The sequence below is a fragment of the Mustelus asterias genome, chromosome 6, assembly GCF_964213995.1.
Source record: "Mustelus asterias chromosome 6, sMusAst1.hap1.1, whole genome shotgun sequence".
NCBI classification, from domain to species: Eukaryota; Metazoa; Chordata; class Chondrichthyes; order Carcharhiniformes; family Triakidae; genus Mustelus; species Mustelus asterias.
In genome coordinates this window covers 6,303,230-6,325,196 of record NC_135806.1, presented here as the reverse complement: position 1 = coordinate 6,325,196, position 21,967 = coordinate 6,303,230, and the positions used below count along the sequence as shown (strand labels likewise).

Genomic DNA, 21,967 nt, shown 5'->3' with positions numbered 1-21,967 from the left:
ACATTTTTGAACAGTAAAGGAATTAAGGGTTATGGTGAGCGGGTGGGTAAGTGGAGCTGAGTCCACAAAAAGATCAGCCATGATCTTATTGAATGGCGGAGCAGGCTTGAGGGGCCAGATGGCCTACTCCTGCTCCTAGTTCTTATGAGTGGCCTGCTCCAGCTCCAATCTCTGATGCTAAGCTAACTTTCTAATTCTCTGAGGGCAGAGGACACTTCCCCAAGACAGCGACAGTTGTTTGTTTATTAAGAATGACTCAGTTGCAAATCTCTCCCTTTCTCCCTCAGGGCGGTTTCTACTTTCTGGGTTGCCAATCCCAACAACCACCTCATCAACAACGCGGCTGCAGGCTCTCAGGTATGTTCCTATTCGAGCCAGGTTAATTGCCACACTCTGGCTGTTTCTATGGCATGGCTAGGGTGTGATGGAGGGGAGACAAGGGGGAGAAAACTTAGCTAACATGGTTGTGTGGTGCCCAATGTTTGGTATTGGTCATGAACCATGACCAACCTAATATAGTGAGAAGTCTCACAACACCAGGTTAAAGTTCAACAGGTTTATTTGGTAGCACAGGCCACTAGCTTTCAGAGCAGTGCTCCGAAAGCTAGTGGCTTGTGCTACCAAATAAACCTGTTGAACCTTAACCTGGTGTTGTGAGACTTCTTACTGTGTTTACCCCAGTCCAACGCCGGCATCGCCACATCAATATAATATATGCATGTAATGAACAACCCTGCTGGAACACACACGCCAGATGTTATTGGAGTGCAGCATCTCATGCTTGAAGGAGTTAAACTTTTTCTTCCGTTTTTAAGATCCAAATTTCCTTGTTTGCCTTTGCGAGCCATAAGTCACTGGGTGGGAGGGGTATGGAGGTGGGGTGTGAGCCAATAACGGCACGGTGAGGGCGACGGGGCATCTGACACCTTAGTGATTGACGAGATCAACAATCTATCACCTTAACCAATGAGATTTAAGGGTTGGGAAAGGAAGAGCAGAATAACGGGGAATGGAATTGTGTGAGTTCGAGTCAGATCAGGTCCAGAAAGAAAAATAAAGAGAGGGAAAGAAAGATTGGTTTCAGAGAGAGGGAGAGAAAGAAAACTAAAACTAAAAGAAATAAAAATGTTACAAACAAAAAATCTCCAATAATTCATTTCTGAAAAGAGGAGACTTCACCGTTTTAAAAAAATGTTCACTTTCTGGGCCAGAGAGGTAGAGTGGGAGTCATCAACGATGGTCACATTGTTAACAGGGTATTCGTGCTATTAATAACCTAACTCTCCGCGGTGAATTTAATGGTCCGTTAATATCCAGCAAGTTCCTAACGGGGAGGCTGAGGGCAGGGTGCTATTTGTGCAATGCAAACGCAGTCAATTGGGACTGGCTTAGTGGTTAAAAAAAAGGCAGCATGGACAAGTTGGGCCGAAGGGCCTGTTTCCATGCTGTAAACCTCTATGACCCAATCGAAGGAATGGTGGGCTGTGCCGATTTTCCATTCACGCCGTATTTTGTCCATGTCACAAGTTGCTAGATGATGTGCACTGAACACCAGGACATCCGAGACCGTGATGGACAACAACATTCAAACTGCCATCCTCCCCATTGGAATGTGAATGGCCATTCTGACCATTTTGTCCAGTTACTGAAGAAAGTCCGTGTACCCTCTTCCCATTTGGGTTCAGACTTTGGATTGGTTGCAGATTGCAGGCACTTCCATTGTCTTAGTTCTTGATAATATAAAGGACTGGGTTCTATTGGATTCTTGCATTCTTTTGTAATTCGTGGGGTGCAGGTATTGCTGGCTGGGTCAGCATTTATTGCCCTTGTGGCCATTTCAGAGGGCATTTTTAAGAGGCACCCAGCCACATTGCTGTGGGTCTCGAGTCACATATAGGCCAGACCGAGTAAGGACAGCAGATTTCCCTCCCCAAAGGACATTAGTGAATCAGATGGGTTTTCGCGACAATCGTCATTTGACTTTTAATTCCAAATTCTTATTGAATTCAGATTTCACCATCTGCAGTGATGGGATTCGAACCTGGCTCCCCAGAACATTAGCTGGGTTTCTAGTGATAATACCACTAGGCCATTGTCTCCCCAGCCACCATGACGAGGGTCTAGCTTTCCTTTCCCTAATTAATTAATTAATTGAATTTAAATTCCATCAGCTGCTGTGGCGGGATTCGAATCCGGGTCCCCAGAACATTAGCCTGCGTCTCTGGATTAATAGGCCAGCGAAAAGACCACTACGCCACAATCTCCCCTGATATTTCTTATGAGCTTATTTAGCAGAGTGTTCAATAAGAATGATTTTCAAGATTACTTATATTTTTTGCAAGTGAGATGCTTTAAATGCTGATTGGAAACGGTTTTTACCAATGACTTTGGTGCTTGTTATCAGAATAAATTCAGCTTTTTTAAAATCCCCATTCAAAATTATGCAAGCTGACTTGTTTTATTGTTTGTGTTAGGATACCGGGATATGGTACCTGTTCCACAAAGTTCCCACTGGAGACTCCCAAGGGTTGCTCCCTGAAACTAAATCTGAACTGACTCCGCTGGGCACTTTCTACAACAACAGGGTCCACTCAAACTTCAAGGTAAGTGTCCCCCTCATCGTCTCAGAGGATGGAACAGCACAGAGGGAGTCCATTCGGCCCATCATGCCTGTGCAGGCACTTTGATAGAGCTATCCCATTAGTCATACTCCCACTACTCTTTTCCTCCAAAATCCTGCAGATTTTCCCCGCTCAACTTTCCCCTTCAACAGTTAATTTTAAACCTCCTTCTTCCAGATTATAACAGCTTAAAAAAAAGCTTCCTCATATTGTCTCTGGCTCTTTTGCCATTTTAACTCTGTTAAGTTGTGACGTCAGGATAGCAGTGATGGGATTTATTTACACACCTTCTATGCTTGCGCTTAGAAACTCTTCATTCTTTTGCCCCTATTCCGATTTTGTTTAGGTTGTTTTAATATCTGAGATTGACACTCATTCTTCCCCCTTCCCCATCTCAGAACCCCTACAGTGCAGAAGCAGACCATTCGGCCCATCAAGTCTGCGACTGACTCTCCGAAGGAGTATCTTCCTCAGACCTTATCCTGTAAACCTACTTATTTACTCTGCTAATCCCCCTAATCTATGCATCATTGGACACTAAGAGGCAATTTAGCATGGCCAATTCACCTAACCCAGACTGCAGGAGGAAACCGGAGCACCCGGAGGAAACCCACGCAGACATGAGGAGAACGTGCAAACTCCACACAGACAGTGACCCAAGGCCAGAATTGAACCCGGGTCCCTGGCGCTGTGAGGCAGCAGTGCCAACCACTGTGCCACCATGCCGCGCATTCCTGGAGGTACATTGTATTCCTGGAAGTTTCATCAAGTGATCTCCTGCCTCCAACTGTCCTGTCCCCTCCATTGATCACATGTACATTGTCATGGTGACCACCTTCCCTCGCCATATTGGAAAGCAAAAGATTCTCTGTTCCCCAATTGGGTAGTTTTAACTGTCGATCAAGCAACCTTACTTTCTCCCATCTCCGATTGGTCAACAAAAGTGTTCAGGTCAACGAAAATAACAGACCTTTCTGTGGCCGCAGCAGTGTGCCAGATGTTACAGAATCATAGAATCCCTACGGTGCAGAAGGAGGCCATTCAGCCCATCGAGTCTGCACCTACCACGAGCCCGCCCAAGCCCTAACCCCTTAATCCCATGCATTTACCCTAGCTAGTCCCCCTGACACTAAGGGTCAATTTAGCACGGCCAATCCCGCACATCTTTGGACTGTGGGAGGAAACCGGGACACCCAGAGGAAACCCACGCAGACACGGGGAGAACATGCAGACTCCACACAGACAGTGACCCAAGCCGGGAATCGTACCCGGGTTCCTGGTGCTGTGAGGCAGTAGCACTAAAGTGTTCAATTCCTTGAAGACACCAAACCAGACCTGCAAGATTGGCATCGTCCAGTCCCTCCCCCCCCTCCCCATTGCAAAGTGTTTTCTGGTCCATGGGTAGCTAAAGCCTGGAGATTTCTTTTGAGTTTCTGTCTGATGCTGAAATAAAGCGACGGGATATAGACTGCAGCTCAGAGGTTAGCGAATGACCATGTGCCATTGATATTGATCTTGGCTGGAAGGTAAAGCAGTTGTGCCACAGTTTATTTTTCCAGAGGTGGACTTCCACAGTCTTAGCTAAACATCGGGAGGAATATTCCACAGCGTGTTCTCACTTACTGATTTTGATATTCTGATTTTTGTTTAGTGTTGATTTCTTCCTGTTTTACATTGTTTCTTTTTCTGATTTTCCTTCAACTCCTTTCATTTTTCTTCATTTGTCCTTTCACTTTTATCTAGAATCGCAAGTTTACAAGTTCCTTTCTCTCTCCTCCGCTTCCCCCCTTTGCCTCCCTCTCCTTCCCTGCACACTTCCTATTGCCAAGTGGCTGAGGTTACAAGGGGGACATTCAATGGACCCTCGACCATTCTTTGCCGGATCTGCCTAAGCTCTCGCACCGTCTGGCTCATCGCTCACCTCTGGGATAGAATTGGTTTCCTCAGGGTTCAAACCCCGTCTGTTCCGCCCCCACCTCCTCAGCACCCCATGTGACCCTTTGGAGACTTGAGACTGACACCTTTCCTTGAAAGAAAGAACTTGAATTTATATAGTGCCTTTCACAACCCAAAGGGCTTCACAGCGAATAATTGTTTGAAATGCACAAAGTTGTATTTGGAATAGGTCAGCAGAGGCAGAAGTCCCTTCACTAAAATTCCTTTATTTACAAACTCTAACAGCAGTACATAGAGTGCTCGCAGGAAGCAGCCTACCTCCAGAGGGTATCAGAGGAAGTGCACTCCCGGTTCAGTACAAGGCAAAAACTCCCTGATTTGGCCCATCAATTGGGTCCTTAATCAGGGAGTTCATACTCCAATAAGCCAACCTCAATGGCCTGATTGAAGTCATTACAGTATTGTGATAAACGTGGCAGCTGAAGTTGTGCATAGTGAGATCCCACAAAGAGCGCTGAAACAGTAACCGGATGCTCGGTTTCATTGATGTTGATTTAGGGTTAGGAATTGGCCAGGATACCTACAGTGAGCAACCTGCTACGGGCCAGAATTTTCCGATGTCGGACATCCTGCCATCACTGCCGGCGAGAACGGAGAATTTGGCGCTCAGCCAAAACTCCATTCACTGCAGCGGGACCGGATAATCCCAGCCGCGGGCGAGGTCGGAGAATTCCGGCCATGGTTTCCAGTAAAGATCTATCCAAAAGTCTGCCAAGCCTGAAACATTCCCAGATGTAAACATCCTGACCATTTTGTCCAGTTACTGAAGAAAGTCTGTGCACCCTCTTCCCATCCCTTCCCATTTGGGTTTACGGCTTAGATTTTGGATTGGGATTAGATTGCAGGTGCTTCCGTAAACACCCAAGCACTTCCATAGACTTGGTTCTCAATTGTATAATGCACTGGGTTCTCCTGGAGGATTAACTCTTGCATGGTTTTGTAAGGATAATGAGTAACGTGCTGTAATGTTGGGGTGGATTTCCTGTAATGGTTCTCGGTTCCCTTGTTGCTAGGCTGGTTTATTCATTGACAAGGGAGTGAAGATCACCAACGCCAGTGCTGATGATCCAAGGGAGTACCTCTGTTTAGACAACAACGCAAGGTGAGTCAGAGCATTGACCCTTGGGTTAAGTATCTGGGAAATACAATATTTTCTTTAATCATTCATGGGACGTGGGCATCACTTGCGAGGCCAGCTATTAATAACCATCAATAGTTGCCCTTCAACTGAGTGGCTTGTTAGACCATTTAAGAGTCAACCACATTATCTGGAGTCACATGTAGGCCAGACCAAGTAAACACGGCAGATTTCCCTCCCTGACGGGGCATTAGTGAACCAGATGGGTTTTTACGACAATCGATGATTGTTTTATGATCACCATCACTGAGACCAGCTTTCAATTCCATCTTTTATTCATCAAATTCCAATTCCATCAGCTGCCATGGTGGGATTTCAACCTGTGTCCCCCAGAGCATTAGCCTGAACCTCTAGATTACTGGTACAATGACATCGCCACTACGCTGCGTCTCTCCCATTTCTCTGTATGGTCAATGTAAAAAGAACTTCATATCTGATGTGGTGGAATGAGCTTGGATTTATATGGTACCTTTATAAGGACATTTCCCTGGAGTGTAGGAGGTTTAGGGGTGATCTTATAGAGGTCTATAAAATAATGAAGGGCGTAGATCATCTAGATAGTCAATATCTTTTCCCAAAGGTAGGGGAGTCTAAAACTAGAGGGTATAGGTTTAAGGTGAGAGGGGAGAGATACAAAAGGGTCCAGAGGGGCAATTGTTTTCACACAGAGGGAGGTGAGTGTCTGGAACGAGCTGCCAGAGGTAGTAGTAGAGGCGGGTACAATTTTGTCTTTTAAAAAGCATTTAGACAGTTACATGGGTAAGATGGGTGTAGAGGGATATAAGCCAAATGCGGGCAATTGGGACTAGCTTAGTAATAATAACTGGGCGGCATGGACAAGTTGGGCCGAAGGGCCTGTTTCCATGCTGTAAACCTCTATAACTACGATTATCCCAAATTGCTTTATAAGGACTGAAGTACCGCTGCTGTGTCATCGCTGTTGTTATGTAAGAAACATGGTAGCCAATTTACACACAGCAGGATCCCACAAACAGTGACAATGAAAAGATCATTTTATTTTAGGGTTATATTGGTTGAGGGATGAAGGTTGGTCAGGAGACTCTTGCCGTTCTCCTTTGAAACAATGTCCGTCTGTCAGATCATGTGCAGTCACCTGAGAGATTGGACAAGATGCCAGTTCAATGCCTCTTCTGAAAGGCAGCACCTCCAGTCGTACAGCATTCCCTCAGTACAGACACTAGGAGTGTCAATCGAGGTTTTGTGCTTGGGAGTGAGTTCAGAAGCTACAGACTCGGAGGTGAGCAATGCTACTGACTGAGCCACAGCTGACACCGTCACACACAGCAATTCACCGGAAACACTTTCCGGTTTAGTGGAATCCAATCAGTTTGGTTTATGGAGAGGAAATGTTATATTGTAGAGTCATTAAGGCACAGAAGGAGGCCATTCAGCCCATTGATTCCATGCCGGCTCTCTCTAGAGCAATCCAGTCCTGTTTTCCCCCCCCCCCCTCCTGGAGCCTGGAAAGTTTGCTTCCCTCGAGGTGTATGTCTAATTTGCTTCTGGAATGACTCATCGTCACTTCTCTTGAGTTTCCTGTGATGTCACATCCTGTTCTGTGCTGTAATGGTGTCAATTGGGCGATGATTAAAGAATAAGACACAAGAGATAGAAGCAGGAGGAGGCCACCAGGCCCATTGAGCCTGCCCCGCCATTCGATAGGATCATGACTGATCAATGCTGGCCTCAGCTCCTTTTCTGTGCCATTTCCCCGTCGCCCTCTATTCCTCGACCTATCAAATATTTATCCATCTCCACTTTAAATTCTTCTAATGATCCGGCCTCCACCTCCTTTTGGGGCAGAGAACTCCAGAGGTTCACCACCCTCTGCCAGAAGAAATTTCTACGCACCTCAGTTTTAAATGACCGGCCCTTTATCTTGTAGCGATGTCCCCTTGTTCGAGACTCTCCCACTAGTGAAAACACCTCACCATCTACCCTGTCCAGCCCCCTCAGGATCTTGTACATCCTTTGTCCCATTGTCACGCACACCTTTTCCAATGCCCGAGTTCTCCCCCATTGCAGCATCCAGTAATACTGCGTGTGGGGCGTTTTTCAGCAACTTTGTCTTTTTACCCATTGTGTTAAGGTTCCGTCCGCACCAAGATGCTGATCCACAGAAGCCGCGCGTCGCCGCCCTCATCGACAGGCTGATAGCGTTCAAAAATAACGACCACGGTGCTTGGGTGCGAGGAGGAGACATTGTCTTTCAGAATTCCGGGTAGGTGATGTTCCAACGCCCTGTTTCTGTTTTTTTATCAGGTTTAAAAGGAGAGGCTTAAGGCCTTCACGGTGAAACTACGGATCTACTCAGGCCACTCGGCCCAACTCCTCCATGCTGGCCCTCATGCACTATTCGAGCCTCATTCCAGTCATAGTCCATGGCTCTCTATCAGCGCACCCGCCTAATCCTCACTCCCTCACCTGTTTATCCAGCTTCCCCTTAAATCCATCAATGTTATTCACCCTCTGTGGTCGTGAGTTCCAATCATAGAATCCCTACAGTGCAGAAGGAGGCCATTTGGCCCATTGAGTCTGCACCGACCACAATCCCACCCAGGCCCTATTCCCATAACCCCATATATTTACCCCACTAACCCTCCTGACAATAAGGGGCAATTTAGCATGACCAATCAACCTAACCCGCATGTCTTTGGAGTGTGGGAGGAAACCGGAGCACCCGGAGGAAACCCACGCAGACACGGGGAGAATGTGCAGACTCCACACAGACAGTGACCCGAGGCTGGAATTGAACCTGGGTCCCTGGTGCTGTGAGGCAACAATACTAACCACTGTGCCGCCCAGGCGTCATCAACGAATTCATGGTTATGTTCCCAATGCCTGCTTCTATTTATTTCCACGTTTTCCTTGCATTCCTTGACTAACCCTGGAACCGGTTTCCAGGCCATTCCCAATCCGGGGATGTAGCCAAGGGTTAATAGTTCCTCCGTCGCACACCAGTTAGTCCACTCCTGTCCTCACTCAATGAAACGCACTGGCACCTCAGCCCCTTTAGCATATATAGATGTCTCAAAGGTGTCTGCTTCTTACAGATGTAATCAAACAAAGATCGAGACTGGGCGGTAGCAGGAGGACAGGTGGGGACCAAAAACTTGGTGAGAGTGAGGTTAGTTTCAACAAGGTTAGAGAGGCAGAGACATGATGCTTGGGGTGGCATGGTGGCACAGTGGTTAGCATCGCTGCCTCACAGTGCCAAGGACCCGGGTTCAATTATGGCCTTGGATCACTCTCTATGTGGAGTTTGCACGTTCTCCCCATGTCTGTGTGGGTTTCCTCCGGGTGCTCTGGTTTCCTCCCACAGTCCAAAGATATGCGGGTTAGATGGATTGGCCATGCTAAATTGCCCCTTAGTGTTAGGGGGACTTGCTAGGGTGAATGCATGGGGTTGTGTGGATAGGGTCTGGGTGGGATTGTGGTTGATGCAGACTCAATGGGCCAAATGGCTTCCTTGTGCACTGTAGGGATTCTATGATTCTATGATGACCAAACAGGTTGAGTCATCAACCTGCAAATCCTTCCAACACACACCAGTGATGGGCAGCAAGAGCGGGAGAGACTCCTGGTGCAGCAGGCAGTAGAAAAGACAAATGTTATGTTGGCCTGATCGCGAGATGAATCAAGTACAGGAGCAGGGATGTCTTGCTGCGATTATACAGGGCCTTGGTGAGGCCACACCAATATTGTGTGCAGTTTGGTTTGGTCTTCTTGTATGAGGAAGAATATTCTTGCTCTAGAGGGAGTGCAGCGATGGTTTACCAGACTGAATCCGGGGATTGTGGGACTGATATATGAGGAGAGATTGAGTTGGTTAGGATTATATTCACTTGAGTTTAGAAGAATGAGGGGGGAATCTCATAGAAACCTATAAAATTCCAACAGGACAGGGTAGATGCAGGAAGGATGTTCCCAATGGTGGGGTGTCCAGAACCAGGGGTTGTCGTCTAAGGATAAGAGGTAAATCTTTTAGGACTGAGATGAGGAGAAATTTCTTCACCCAGAAAGTAGTAAGCCTATAGAATTCTCTACCACAGAAAGGAGTGTAAACATTGCATGTTTTCAAGAAGGGTTTAGATATAGCTCTTGGGGCTAAAGGGATCAAAGGATATGGAGGGAAGTGGGGGATCAGGATATTGAATTGGGTGATCAGCCATGATCATAATGAATGGCGGAACAGACTCAAAGGACCGAATGGCCTCCTCCTGCCATTTTCTATGTTTCTCAGGTCAGTAATGTGATGGAAAGGAATTGGAACCTTTACCACCACTAGCCATAGCTCCAGGCTGCAACATGCGTGTAAGAGGGCGTGTTGCCATAGTAACTCAAACTTCCTGCGGGAATTGTAACACATCCCCACCAGAGGGGCAAGGCGATTTGAGGAGTGAATTCCAGAATGTGAGGCCAAGAAGACTGTCAAATGGTGGGGCAATAAAGGAGGACAGGGTGTGGGTGGGGCTGGTGTACTAGACTCAGACGAGTGGAGTTGTGAGGGTGGAGTGTGGGGGTTGGGCTGGATAAGGTTAGGGAGATGGGAGAGAGAGAAACAGCTTGCATTCCTATAGTGCCTTCCACAGCCCCAGGATATGCCCAAATCACTCTGCAGCCAATCAAGTACTTTTGAAGTGTGGTCACTGTTGTAAAGTAGGAAACACAGCACTTCTGTCTACACTTCCTGCTGCCTCGGCAAAGCAGCCGGCATAATTAAGGACCCCACACACCCCGGACATTCTCTCTTCCACCTTCTTCCGTCGGGAAAAAGATACAAAAGTCTGAGGTCACGTACCAACCGACTCAAGAACAGCTTCTTCCCTGCTGCTGTCAGACTTTTGAATGGGCCTACCTCACATTAAGTTGATCTTTCTCTACACCCTAGCTATGACTGTAACACTACATTCTGCACCCTCTCCTTTCCTTCTCTATGAACGGTATGCTTTGTCTGTATAGCGCGCAAGAAACAATACTTTTCACTGTATAGTAATACATGGGACAATAATAAATCAAAATCAAACAGCAAGCTTCTGCCAACAGCAATGTGATAACCTGATAATCTGTGTTTTAGTGATGTTGGTTTTGGGATAAATAATGCCCAGGATACTGGGGAAATATTCCCTGTTCCTCTTCAAATCAGTGGTCACAGGATCCCTTATATTCCATTGGAAAGGACAGATGGAGCCTCGGTTTAACATCTCAGCTGAAAGACAGTGCTCTAGACAGTGCTGCACTCCCTCGGTGCTGCACTGGGAGTGCCAGCCTTGATTTCTGTGCTCAAGACCTGAGTGGGCCTTGAACCCGTGACCACCTGGCTCAGTGGCAAGAGCACTACACGGCTGGCACTAATTGGGAGGTGTTGAATGGATTTTAAAAGGAGAATATCCCATGATGTCAAGGTGTTAGCGAGAGTGCAGCAAAAATTTATGAGAATGGTTCCAGGGATGAGGAACTTAAGTTATGAAGATAGATTTGGAAAAATTAGGGCCATTTGTCTTGGAGAAAAGGGATTTGCTGAAGGTATTCAAAGTCACGAGTGGTTTGGAGAGAGTAGATCAGGAGAAACTGTTCCCGCTCACAAGATCAAGAGGACACAGATTTATAATCATTGGTAAGAGAAACAAAAATGATAGGAGAAAAATGTTTTGACTTAGTGAGTGGTTGGGGTCTGGAATGCACCGCCCGAGAGTGTGGTGGATACAGGGTCAATCGACACAATCAAAAGGGAATTAGGTCGTTATCTGAAATTGAAGAATGTTCAGGGTTACTGGGAGAAGATTGGGGGAATGGCACTCAATGAATGGCTTGTTCAGAGAGCCAGTGCACATATGATGGGCCGAATGGCTTCCTGCACTGTAATGCTTCTGTGTTTTTGAGTTGGGGATGTTGGTGTATTGGGAGCTAAGGTTAATGAGCAAACGTTGCAGTGATGGGCAAATGGGATGTCTCCGATGGGACACGGTATGAGTGGCAGAGTTTTGGGATGAACTAAAGTTTATGAAGGATGGATGATTAACCAGGAGCATGTTGGAACCGTCAAGTCTAGAGGTAGTGTGAGGTGGATGTGTAGACCAGACCAGATAAAGACAATAAGCTTCCCTGTCTAACGGACATGAATGAAACAGTTGGACTTGCACAGAAATCTGACAGCGTTACGATCATTCTTACTGATGCCAAATTATTTCTTAAAGTTGAATTCAAAGTGTCAAAGTTGGTGGGTTTTGGGTTAATGGATTACTAATCCAGAAATATAATCAGTACATTATTCCGACAAGTAGCTTTATAACGCTGTGTTTCACCTTGGAAACAATATTAGCAGATCCACTTGTGTTTGTCAAGAATATTCAACAACTTGCATTTATGTAGCACCTTTTCATGCAGTACAACATGCGAAGGCGCATCACAGGGCGGGTTTTTCCAGCTGCGCTTGCCCAACACTGGAAAATCCCGCCTGAGGTCAACGGATCTTTGCATGGTCCGTGTGCAGCCCACTACGATTCCCGTGGCGGGCGCGACGGAAAAATTCCGCCCCACGTCACAGATGACTACAAACCTAATCAAAGAGTTGGTATTCAAAGGAGCACATTAAAGGAGAGAAGGGTGGAGACGTTTAGGGAGGATTTTCCACAGCTGTTGTCACAGCCAGCAATGATGGAGTGATTGAAATCGGGGATGTATCAGGCAATTTACCCGGTAAATTTTCTTTGTACAGGCACTGGCTGCAAACCCATCTGAGCACCAGTGTTTGTCATTGGTCAGTTTATGTTTTAAAAGTCTTGGTCTTCATTCGGCAGGAAGTGTAACAAAGGTGTCGTGTTGATTTCAACATGCAGTACATTTCACACAGCACGGTGGCTGTGTGTGCACACATGCAGTTTAGAGGGAAGGTCAGTATCAGTTTTCATTCCCCTGGGGAAACTTTGCCTGTGCTTATCATTTCTCTCTTAACTTTTCAGGTTTTCTGACAATGGGATTGGCCTGTCGTTCGCTAGGTAAGAGAGACGGACTCGTACGCTGTGTAGGAAACAGAAATAGTCAGAAATGCACAGTGAGAGGATAGCAGGAGTTAACATCCCATCCTCCGGATGCTTGGTGCCTCTTCTCCCCGTGGTTGTGGACTGTCGGCTGAGAGCTTGCAGCAGCTGCAGGTTTTTAAAAAATTAGTAAATTACCCACCCCACAGCTGACACCATCGGAGCCCACCCTGGGCTATATCTGGTGACTGACACTGGCATCCATTACAGAGGCAGCACTTAACCCACTGTCTATTTCAGGCAGTTTGCACATACACCACACAAATGCAGAGGTGCTATGAACCGTTAGCCCTGGTGTTGAAATTGCAAAAAAGTAAAGTTGTTCCTTTTAAGGAATTGGTGACGTTTCACACTGGGCATAATTGCAAAATGGGTTCCCCTAAAAGCCATCTCTCGGTAAGTTCCCGTTTGTTAATCTTTCTGACTCCAGCCTCCACTGAGCTTGTTAATACTTGTCGGTCTCTCAGCTTGTCAGTTTCTGGGAGGTTTGTGTAGATTCCTTTGTAAGTCCGTTTTGGGGAATGCGGTTTCACTAAGGGGATAGTAAGAAGTCTTAACACCAGGTTAAAGTCCAACAGGTTTATCTGGAATCACAAGCTTTCGGAGCGCTGCTCCTTCATCAGGTGAGTGGAGAGGTGGGTTCACAAACACGGCATTTATAGACAAAGACACAATTGCAAGGTAAAGGTTGGAATGCGAGTCTTTACAGGTACAGACAGTGCGAGTGGAGAGAGGGATAGTCACAGGTTAAAGAGGTGTGACTTGTCTCAAGCCCAGGCCATGACAAAGCAGAATCGCTGAGCAGAAACTGACAGCCAAGTTCCGCACACATGAGGACGGCCTCAACCGGGATCTTGGGTTCATGTCACACTACAAGTAACCCCCATTTTGCCTGGGCTTGTAAAATCTCACTAACTGTTCTGGCTTGAGACAATTGACACCTTTTTAACCTGTGATTATCCCTCTCTCCACTCGCACTGTCTGTACCTGTAAAGACTTCATTATCTGTAAAGACTCGCATTCCAACCATTATCTTGCAATTGTGTCTTTGCCTATATACGCCGTGTTTGTGAACCCACCTCTACTCACCTGAGGAAGGAGCAGCGCTCCGAAAGCTCGTGATTCCAAATAAATCTGTTGGACTTTAACCAGGTGTTGTGAGACTTCTTACTGTGCCCACCCCAGTCCAATGCCGGTGTCTCCACATCATCACTAAGGGGAGGCAGTGGGGTAGTGATAATGTGCCTAGATTAACAATCTAGCGACCCAGAGTAATGCTCTGGGTTTGAATCCCACCACGGAATTAAAAGTTTAACAATGGCTATGAAATTATTGTCGGAAAAACCCATCTGGTTCACTAATGTCCTTCAGGGAAGGAAATCTGTCATCCTTACCCGGTCTGGTCTACATGTGACTCCAGACCCACAGCAATGTGGTTGATTCCAAATTGTCCTCTGAAATGGCCGAGGGAGACTCTCAGTTCAAGGGTATTTTGGGATGGGTAACAAATGCTGGCCCAGCCAGCGACGCCCACAATCCATAAATTAATTTAAAAAAAACTCGGAAGCCTACTTTTGTCCCGTTGTTGTATGTAAAGCTATCCTCTTCATGTAGGGTCATGGAAATCTGCTACTCTCTCCTCCAAAAGGCTGGGGTTTAATCGCAAATTTCCAAACGGAGATTGATAGATGGACGTGAATATTTTAGAAAGCAGAAAATGCTGTCTGTCCTTTCCTTGATTGTTCAAACCCACTACATCATCTCTTTATGTCCCTTTGGGAAGGATCATTAACCCTGTGCATGGGTCTTTGTGCTATTATTTATCTTTCCTTCACAATATGTGGTTATCGCTCGGATGGCCAGCATCTGTTTCCTATCATTAAACTGAGTGCCTCGTTCAGCCATTTCAGAGGGCAGTTGAGAGTCAACCACATTGCTGTGGCTCTGGAGTCACATGTAGGCCAGACCGGGTAAGGATGGCAGATTTCCTTCCCTAAAGGATATTGGTGAACCAGATTGGAGTTCACACCTTTATTGAGACTAGCTTTTTATTGCAGATTTAAATTCCTCAGATTTAAATTCCTCCACTCCCGCAATGGATTTGAACTGGTCCCATCCAGGACAGGTAACTGGTTCTCACTAGTTAAGGTTTGTGACAACTTGGTCACCGATTGAAGTGGATTTGGAGAAGAAGCATCAACAACACAAGGAAAAATTTTCACACAGCGAGTGGCTAGGATCTGGAATGCACTGTCTGAGAGTGTGGTGGAGACAGATTCACACAGCTAGTGGTTAGGATCTGGAATGTACTGTCTGAGAGTGTGGTGGAGACAGATTCGCACAGCGAGTGGTTAGGATCTGGAATCTACTGTCTGAGAGTGTGGTGGAGACCGATTCACTCAGCGAGTGGTTAGGATCTGGAATGCACTGTCTGAGAGTGTGGTGGAGACAGATTCACACAGTGAGTGGTTAGGATCTGGAATGTACTGTCTGAGAGTGCGGTGGAGACACGTTCACACAGTGAGTGGTTAGGATCTGGAATGCACTGTCTGAGAGTGTGGTGGAGACAGATTCACACAGCGAGTGGTTAGAATCTGGAATGTACTGTCTGAGAGTGTGGTGGAGGCAGATTCGATCGTGGCTTTCAAAAGAGAATTGGATCATTATCTGAATTTTAAAAATTGCAGGACAATGGGAATGGGTGGTGGAACGGCACTAGCTGAATAGCTCTTGCAGAGAGCCAGCACAAACACAATGGACCAAATGGCCTCTTTCTGTGCTATAGCCATGCCACGATACAATTCTATGATACGATTCATGTCTGCAGATTGTGAATCTAAACTCTTGGATTTTGAGTCTTGGGGCATTACCATTACGCTGCCACACTTATGGGTGGCACGGTGGCACAGTGGTTAGCACTGCTGGCTCACAGCGCCGGGGGCCCAGGTTCAATTTCTGTGTGGAGTTTGCACAATCTCTCCGTGTCTGCGTGGGTTTCCTCCGGGTGCTCTGGTTTCCTCCCACAGTCCGAAAGACGTGCGGATTAGGTGCATTGGCCATGCTAAATTCTCCCTCGGTATACCCGAGCAGGTAGCAGAGTGTGGGGACTAGGGTATTTTCACAGTGACTTCATTGCAGTGTTAATGTAAGCCCACTTGTGACACTAATAAATAAACTTAGCTTAAAGTGGGAAAAACATTGGAAGATTTCTGTTCTGCTTTGTTCTAATCAGCAATTATTTCTGCAGCGATGGGAGCTTCCCAAAGGATGAAGGTTCAAGTCAAGAGATCTCAGAATCTTTGTTTGTTGGAGAAAGCGGGAATTATGGATCCCAAGGCGGCCAAAATAAATACTGGGGTGTCGGTGGGGTTGATGGGAAAAATCGCACGCTGCCAAAAGACAAGTAAGGTTCTTTGATTTAACCTCTGAACCCTGTGCGTGTACCTTGTTACGTAAACATTGGCTAATGTACAGTACAACAGATCTAAGTTTGCAGATGACACCAAGATTGGTGGCATAGTGGACAGTGAAGAAGGTTATCTAGGATTGCAACGGGATCTTGATCAATTAGGCCAGTGGGCTGACGAGTGGCAGATGGAGTTTAATTTAGACAAATGCGAGGTGATGCATTTGGGTTGATCGAATCGGGGCAGGACTTACTCAGTTAATGGTAGGGCGCTGGGGAGAGTTACAGAACAAAGAGATCCAGGGCTTACAGGTTCATAGCTCCTTGAAAGTGGAGTCACAGGTGGACAGAGTGGTGAAGAAGGCATTTCATTGGTCAGAACATTGAATACAAGAGTTGGGACGTCTTGTTGAAGTTGTACAAGACATTGGTAAGGCCACACTTGGAATACTGTGTGCAATTCTGGTCACCCTATTATACAAAGGATATTATTAAACTAGAAAGAGTGCAGAAAAGATTTGCTGGGATGTTACCGGGACTTGATGGTTTGAGTTATAAGGAGAGGTTGGATAGACTGGATCTTTTTTCCCTGGAGCGTAGGAGGCTGAGGGGTGATCTTATAGAGGTCTATAAAATAATGATGAGCATAGATCAGCTAGATAGTCAATATCTTTTCTCAAAGGTAGGGGAGTCTAAAACTAGAGGGCATAGGTTTAAGGTGAGAGGGGAGAGATACAAAAGTGTCCAGAGGGGCAATTTTTTCACTCAGAAGGTGGTGGTTGTCTGGAACAAGCTGCCAGAGGAAATAGTAGAGGCAGGTACTATTTTGTCTTTTAAAAAGCATTTAGACAGTTGCATGGGTAAGATGGGTATAGAGGGATATGGGCCAAACGTGGGCAATTGGGACTAGTTTAGTGGTTTTAAAAAAAAAAGGGGGTGGCATGGACAAGTTGGGCTGAAGGGCCTGTTTCCATGCTGTTAACCTCTATGACTCTCTGACTCTAGCCTTGTATTCCCCGGAACATAAAAGGTTAAAGAGTGATTTGATTGTTTGAAAGCTTTTCGGATTTTGTAAGGAATTGATAAGGAGGATGGGTGGGAGCATCGAGGAGACATGGCCCTAAAATCAGAGCCAGGCTAAGTTGGTAAGCACTTCATTCACACAAAGGGGGACGGAGGTGGGGAACTCTCTCCCACACTGGGAGTAGATTCGAGCCCAATTACTAATCCCAAGTCTAAGATTGGAGGTGTTTGCTGGTCAAGGCTCTTGGGGTTTGTGGAGCCGAGATGGCTGGATGGGGTTGGGCTTCAGATCAACCACAAACTCATTGATTGCAGAACAAGCTCGAGGGAGTGAATGGTCAAATCCTGTGCCTATACCCTGTGTAAGATTGATGTTTAACAGTGAGGATGATCGTTCCCCTTTGATGCTGTCCCAAGACGTGTAGGTGAGGAGGATTAGCCATGCTAAATTGCCCCTTACTGTCCCAAGATGTGTAGGTTAGGTGGATTGGCCATGCTAAATTGTCCCTTAGTGTCCAAAGATGTATAAATTAGGGGGATTAGAGGGGTAAATGCGTGGTGTTACGGGGATAGGGCAAGGGGTGGGGCCTGGGTAAGATGCTCTGATGGAGAGTCAGTGCAGACTCAATGGGCTGAATGGCCTCCTCCTGCACTGTAGGGATTTGATGATTCTATGCTGAAATCTACTCAAGTTCTTCAAAATGCTCAAGAAAAACAAAAATCTCTCCATCTCTGTCTAAGCCCAGAGCAGCGTAAGAAAAGATTACAGGGTCCATCCGATCTGCCACGCTGTAACTTCTGATCGCCTTTGCTTTCCCAGCAACCCCCGCTCCCGCCAATATTGAACCTTCTAATTCCTGCAACCAATTTTCTCTCTAATGAAGCATCCTATCCAAAAGCTCCAATTAAAATAAACCCACACCTACCTCGTGCAATCTCTCTACGCCCTCCATTACTTAATTTAAAATAGTCTTCACTTATTGAACCTCTTTCAGTTTGGGTGCCATCACTGGGTGCCAACTCCGTTCCTCTCTCCCAATGTAGTGCCTGAGTTGCTATCTATTATCTTGATCTTCCATAGCCTGTGTGGACATCACATTTCGTTCTTTACGCACATGGTGGTTTATAAGTTTTATCCCCACAGATATAAAGCTCCTTCTGTCCTTAGCTTTCTCTTCGCCTTTGAAATTTTTGACCTCCCTTTCAGCGTTTAGCATCAAATGACGGTCCCACACTTGGTCGTAAGAGTAAAGCCTTTTTTCTCTCTATCTATGCGGTGAAGTTTTACATATTCTGCTTTTCTGGTTTTAAAACAGGACCTTCCCCATCCGAGGATTTCAGATTTATGATGGCCCCATTCACGTCACCAAGACGACCTTCCGGAACTATGAGGCAACACCAGTCCGATTCACGAGTGCTGTAGGATTCTTTCTAAAGAACCCCTGGCAACTCCCTCCCAAGAACAGCTTGTCTCTGGTGAAGTTTGGCACGAGTGTATGTCCATCTTGTTGTTTTGAAATGTCCACGCGCGTCGTAAGATACTTTGGAATATCGACCGATATGCTAAAGCAGATCACCAGGCTACCGTTAGCGAACCGCAGCATTTGAGTAGCAACCTTTAATTAGTAAAATGGCCCCAAGTGTTTGCAAACAAAGCTCGTCAGCAAGCCGCATCAGGGGATATTAGGCACAGATGATCCAAAGCTTATTCAAAGCGGTCAACTTTAGAAAAGGCTTAGAAGGCGGAGAGCTTTAGGGAGGGAATTCCAAGCTTGGGGCCGAGGCAGCTGAAAGTATGGCCTCCCATGTCTGAGGGAAGGAAATTGGGAGAGAATAACTGAAGGACGGTGGCACAGTGGTTAGCACTGCTGCCTCACGCCGCCAGGGACCTGGGTTCTGTTCCCAGCTTGGCTCACTGTCTGTGTGGAGTCTGCACATTCTCCCCGTGTCTGTGTAGGTTTCCTCCGGGTGCTCCGGTTTCCTCCCACAGTCCGAAAGACGTGCTGGTTAGAGTAATCGGCCATGCTAAATTCTCCCTCAGAGTACCCGAACAGGCGCCGGAGTGTGGCGACTAGGGGATTTTCACAGTAACTTAATTGCAGTGTTAATGTAAGCCTACTTGTGACACTGATAAATGAACTTCTTGGATGGTTATAGCGCTGGAGGAGGTAACCGAGACAGGGAGGGTTGTAGTCATGGTAGAGAACTCGATAGAACTCACAATTATTCACAGTTAAAGTTGTTATGTGCTGTTTCAATGTGCCTTAAAGCTGGGCTTTTGTCTGATTAAGACCTCCTTTTGAATGTTCTCTAATTGTTGTGTGGTTTGAGTATAAGAAGCATTGATTGTCATTCTTATGGGATGTTTGCTGCACAGATACAGGTTGCTGGTTTTCCACGGTTACCTGCAATATTTATTGTGTTGATTTTTCAGTTTGGTTCCCTGTTTCGTCCCTGTCTCTCTGGGAAAATGTTAACTCAGTGCTGGAGTGAAGGTTTCATAGATTCCGATCTCCCTCCGGTTCTATAACTAAAGTACCTGCTCCAGGTGGTGGGCACTGGCGTGTTAGCGAGTGTGTAGCCCGTCACCGCACGCACACACTCACTCACACCCCAGCTCACTCGCACCCCAGCTCACTCGCACCCCAGCTCACTCACACCCCACCTCACTCGCACCCCAGCTCACTCGCACCCCAGCTCACTCGCACCCCAGCTCACTCACACCCCAGCTCACTCGCACCCCAGCTCACTCGCACCCCAGCTCACTCGCACCCCAGCTCACTCACACCCCAGCTCACTCACACCCCAGCTCACTCGCACCCCAGCTCACTCGCACCCCAGCTCACTCGCACCCCACCTCACTCACGCTCCCCACCTCACTCACACCCCCCACCTCACTCACGCTCCCCACCTCACTCACGCTCCCCACCTCACTCACGCTCCCCACCTCACTCACGCTCCCCACCTCACTCACACCCCCCACCTCACTCACACCCCAGCTCACTCACACCCCAGCTCACTCACACCCCAGCTCACTCGCACCCCCCACCTCACTCGCACCCCACCTCACTCGCACCCCACCTCACTCGCACCCCAGCTCACTCACACACCACCTCACTCACACACCACCTCACTCACACACCACCTCACTCACACCCCAGCTCACTCACACCCCACCTCACTCACACCCCAACTCACTCACACCCCACCTCACTCACACACCCCACCTCACTCACACACCCCAGCTCACTCACACCCCAGCTCACTCACACCCCAGCTCACTCACACCCCAGCTCACTCACACCCCAGCTCACTCACACCCCAGCTCACTCGCACCCCCCACCTCACTCGCACCCCACCTCACTCGCACCCCACCTCACTCGCACCCCAGCTCACTCACACACCACCTCACTCACACACCACCTCACTCACACACCACCTCACTCGCACCCCACCTCACTCACACCCCAGCTCACTCACACCCCACCTCACTCACACCCCACCTCACTCACGCTCCCCACCTCACTCACGCTCCCCACCTCACTCACGCTCCCCACCTCACTCACGCTCCCCACCTCACTCACACCCCCCACCTCACTCACACACCCCACCTCACTCACACACCCCACCTCACTCACACCCCCCACCTCACTCACACCGCAGCTCACTCACACCCCAGCTCACTCACACCCCAGCTCACTCACACCCCAGCTCACTCGCACCCCCCACCTCACTCGCACCCCACCTCACTCGCACACCACCTCACTCGCACCCCAGCTCACTCGCACACCACCTCACTCACACACCACCTCACTCGCACCCCACCTCACTCGCACCCCACCTCACTCACACCCCAGCTCACTCACACACCACCTCACTCACACCCCACCTCACTCACACACCCCACCTCACTCACACACCCCACCTCACTCACACACCCCACCTCACTCACACCCCAGCTCACTCACACCCCAGCTCACTCACACCCCAGCTCACTCGCACCCCAGCTCACTCACACACCACCTCACTCACACCCCACCTCACTCACACACCCCACCTCACTCACACACCCCACCTCACTCACACACCCCACCTCACTCACACCCCAGCTCACTCACACCCCAGCTCACTCACACCCCAGCTCACTCACACCCCAGCTCACTCACACCCCAGCTCACTCACACCCCACCTCACTCGCACCCCAGCTCACTCGCACCCCACCTCACTCACACCCCACCTCACTCACACCCCAGCTCACTCACACCCCAGCTCACTCGCACCCCAGCTCACTCGCACCCCAGCTCACTCACACCCCAGCTCACTCGCACCCCAGCTCACTCACACCCTCCACCTCACTCACACCCCACCTCACTCACACCCCAGCTCACTCACACCCCCCACCTCACTCACACCCCACCTCACTCGCACCCCACCTCACTCACGCTCCCCACCTCACTTACGCTCCCCACCTCACTCACGCTCCCCACCTCACTCACGCTCCCCACCTCACTCGCACCCCACCTCACTCACGCTCCCCACCTCACTCACGCTCCCCACCTCACTCGCTCCCCACCTCACTCACGCTCCCCACCTCACTCACGCTCCCCACCTCACTCACGCTCCCCACCTCACTCACGCTCCCCACCTCACACGCTCCCCACCTCACTCGCACCCCACCTCACTCACGCTCCCCACCTCACTCACGCTCCCCACCTCACTCGCTCCCCACCTCACTCACGCTCCCCACCTCACTCACGCTCCC

At 48.2% G+C, this 21,967-nt stretch overlaps 1 protein-coding gene across 4 annotated transcripts in view; it reads left to right on the top strand.

The window, feature by feature from the left end:
• Positions 1 to 21,967, top strand: part of cemip2 (cell migration inducing hyaluronidase 2) — a 107,167-nt gene that overhangs the window by 54,713 nt on the left and 30,487 nt on the right. For all 4 annotated transcript variants that reach the window (XM_078213947.1, XM_078213946.1, XM_078213948.1 and 1 more), the window contains exons 10-16: positions 288 to 357; positions 2,475 to 2,603; positions 5,591 to 5,679; positions 7,826 to 7,957; positions 12,699 to 12,734; positions 16,024 to 16,179; positions 18,522 to 18,699. In XM_078213947.1, the coding sequence (XP_078070073.1) occupies positions 288 to 357; positions 2,475 to 2,603; positions 5,591 to 5,679; positions 7,826 to 7,957; positions 12,699 to 12,734; positions 16,024 to 16,179; positions 18,522 to 18,699 (790 nt within the window). The remainder of the gene's footprint in view (positions 1 to 287; positions 358 to 2,474; positions 2,604 to 5,590; positions 5,680 to 7,825; positions 7,958 to 12,698; positions 12,735 to 16,023; positions 16,180 to 18,521; positions 18,700 to 21,967) is intronic.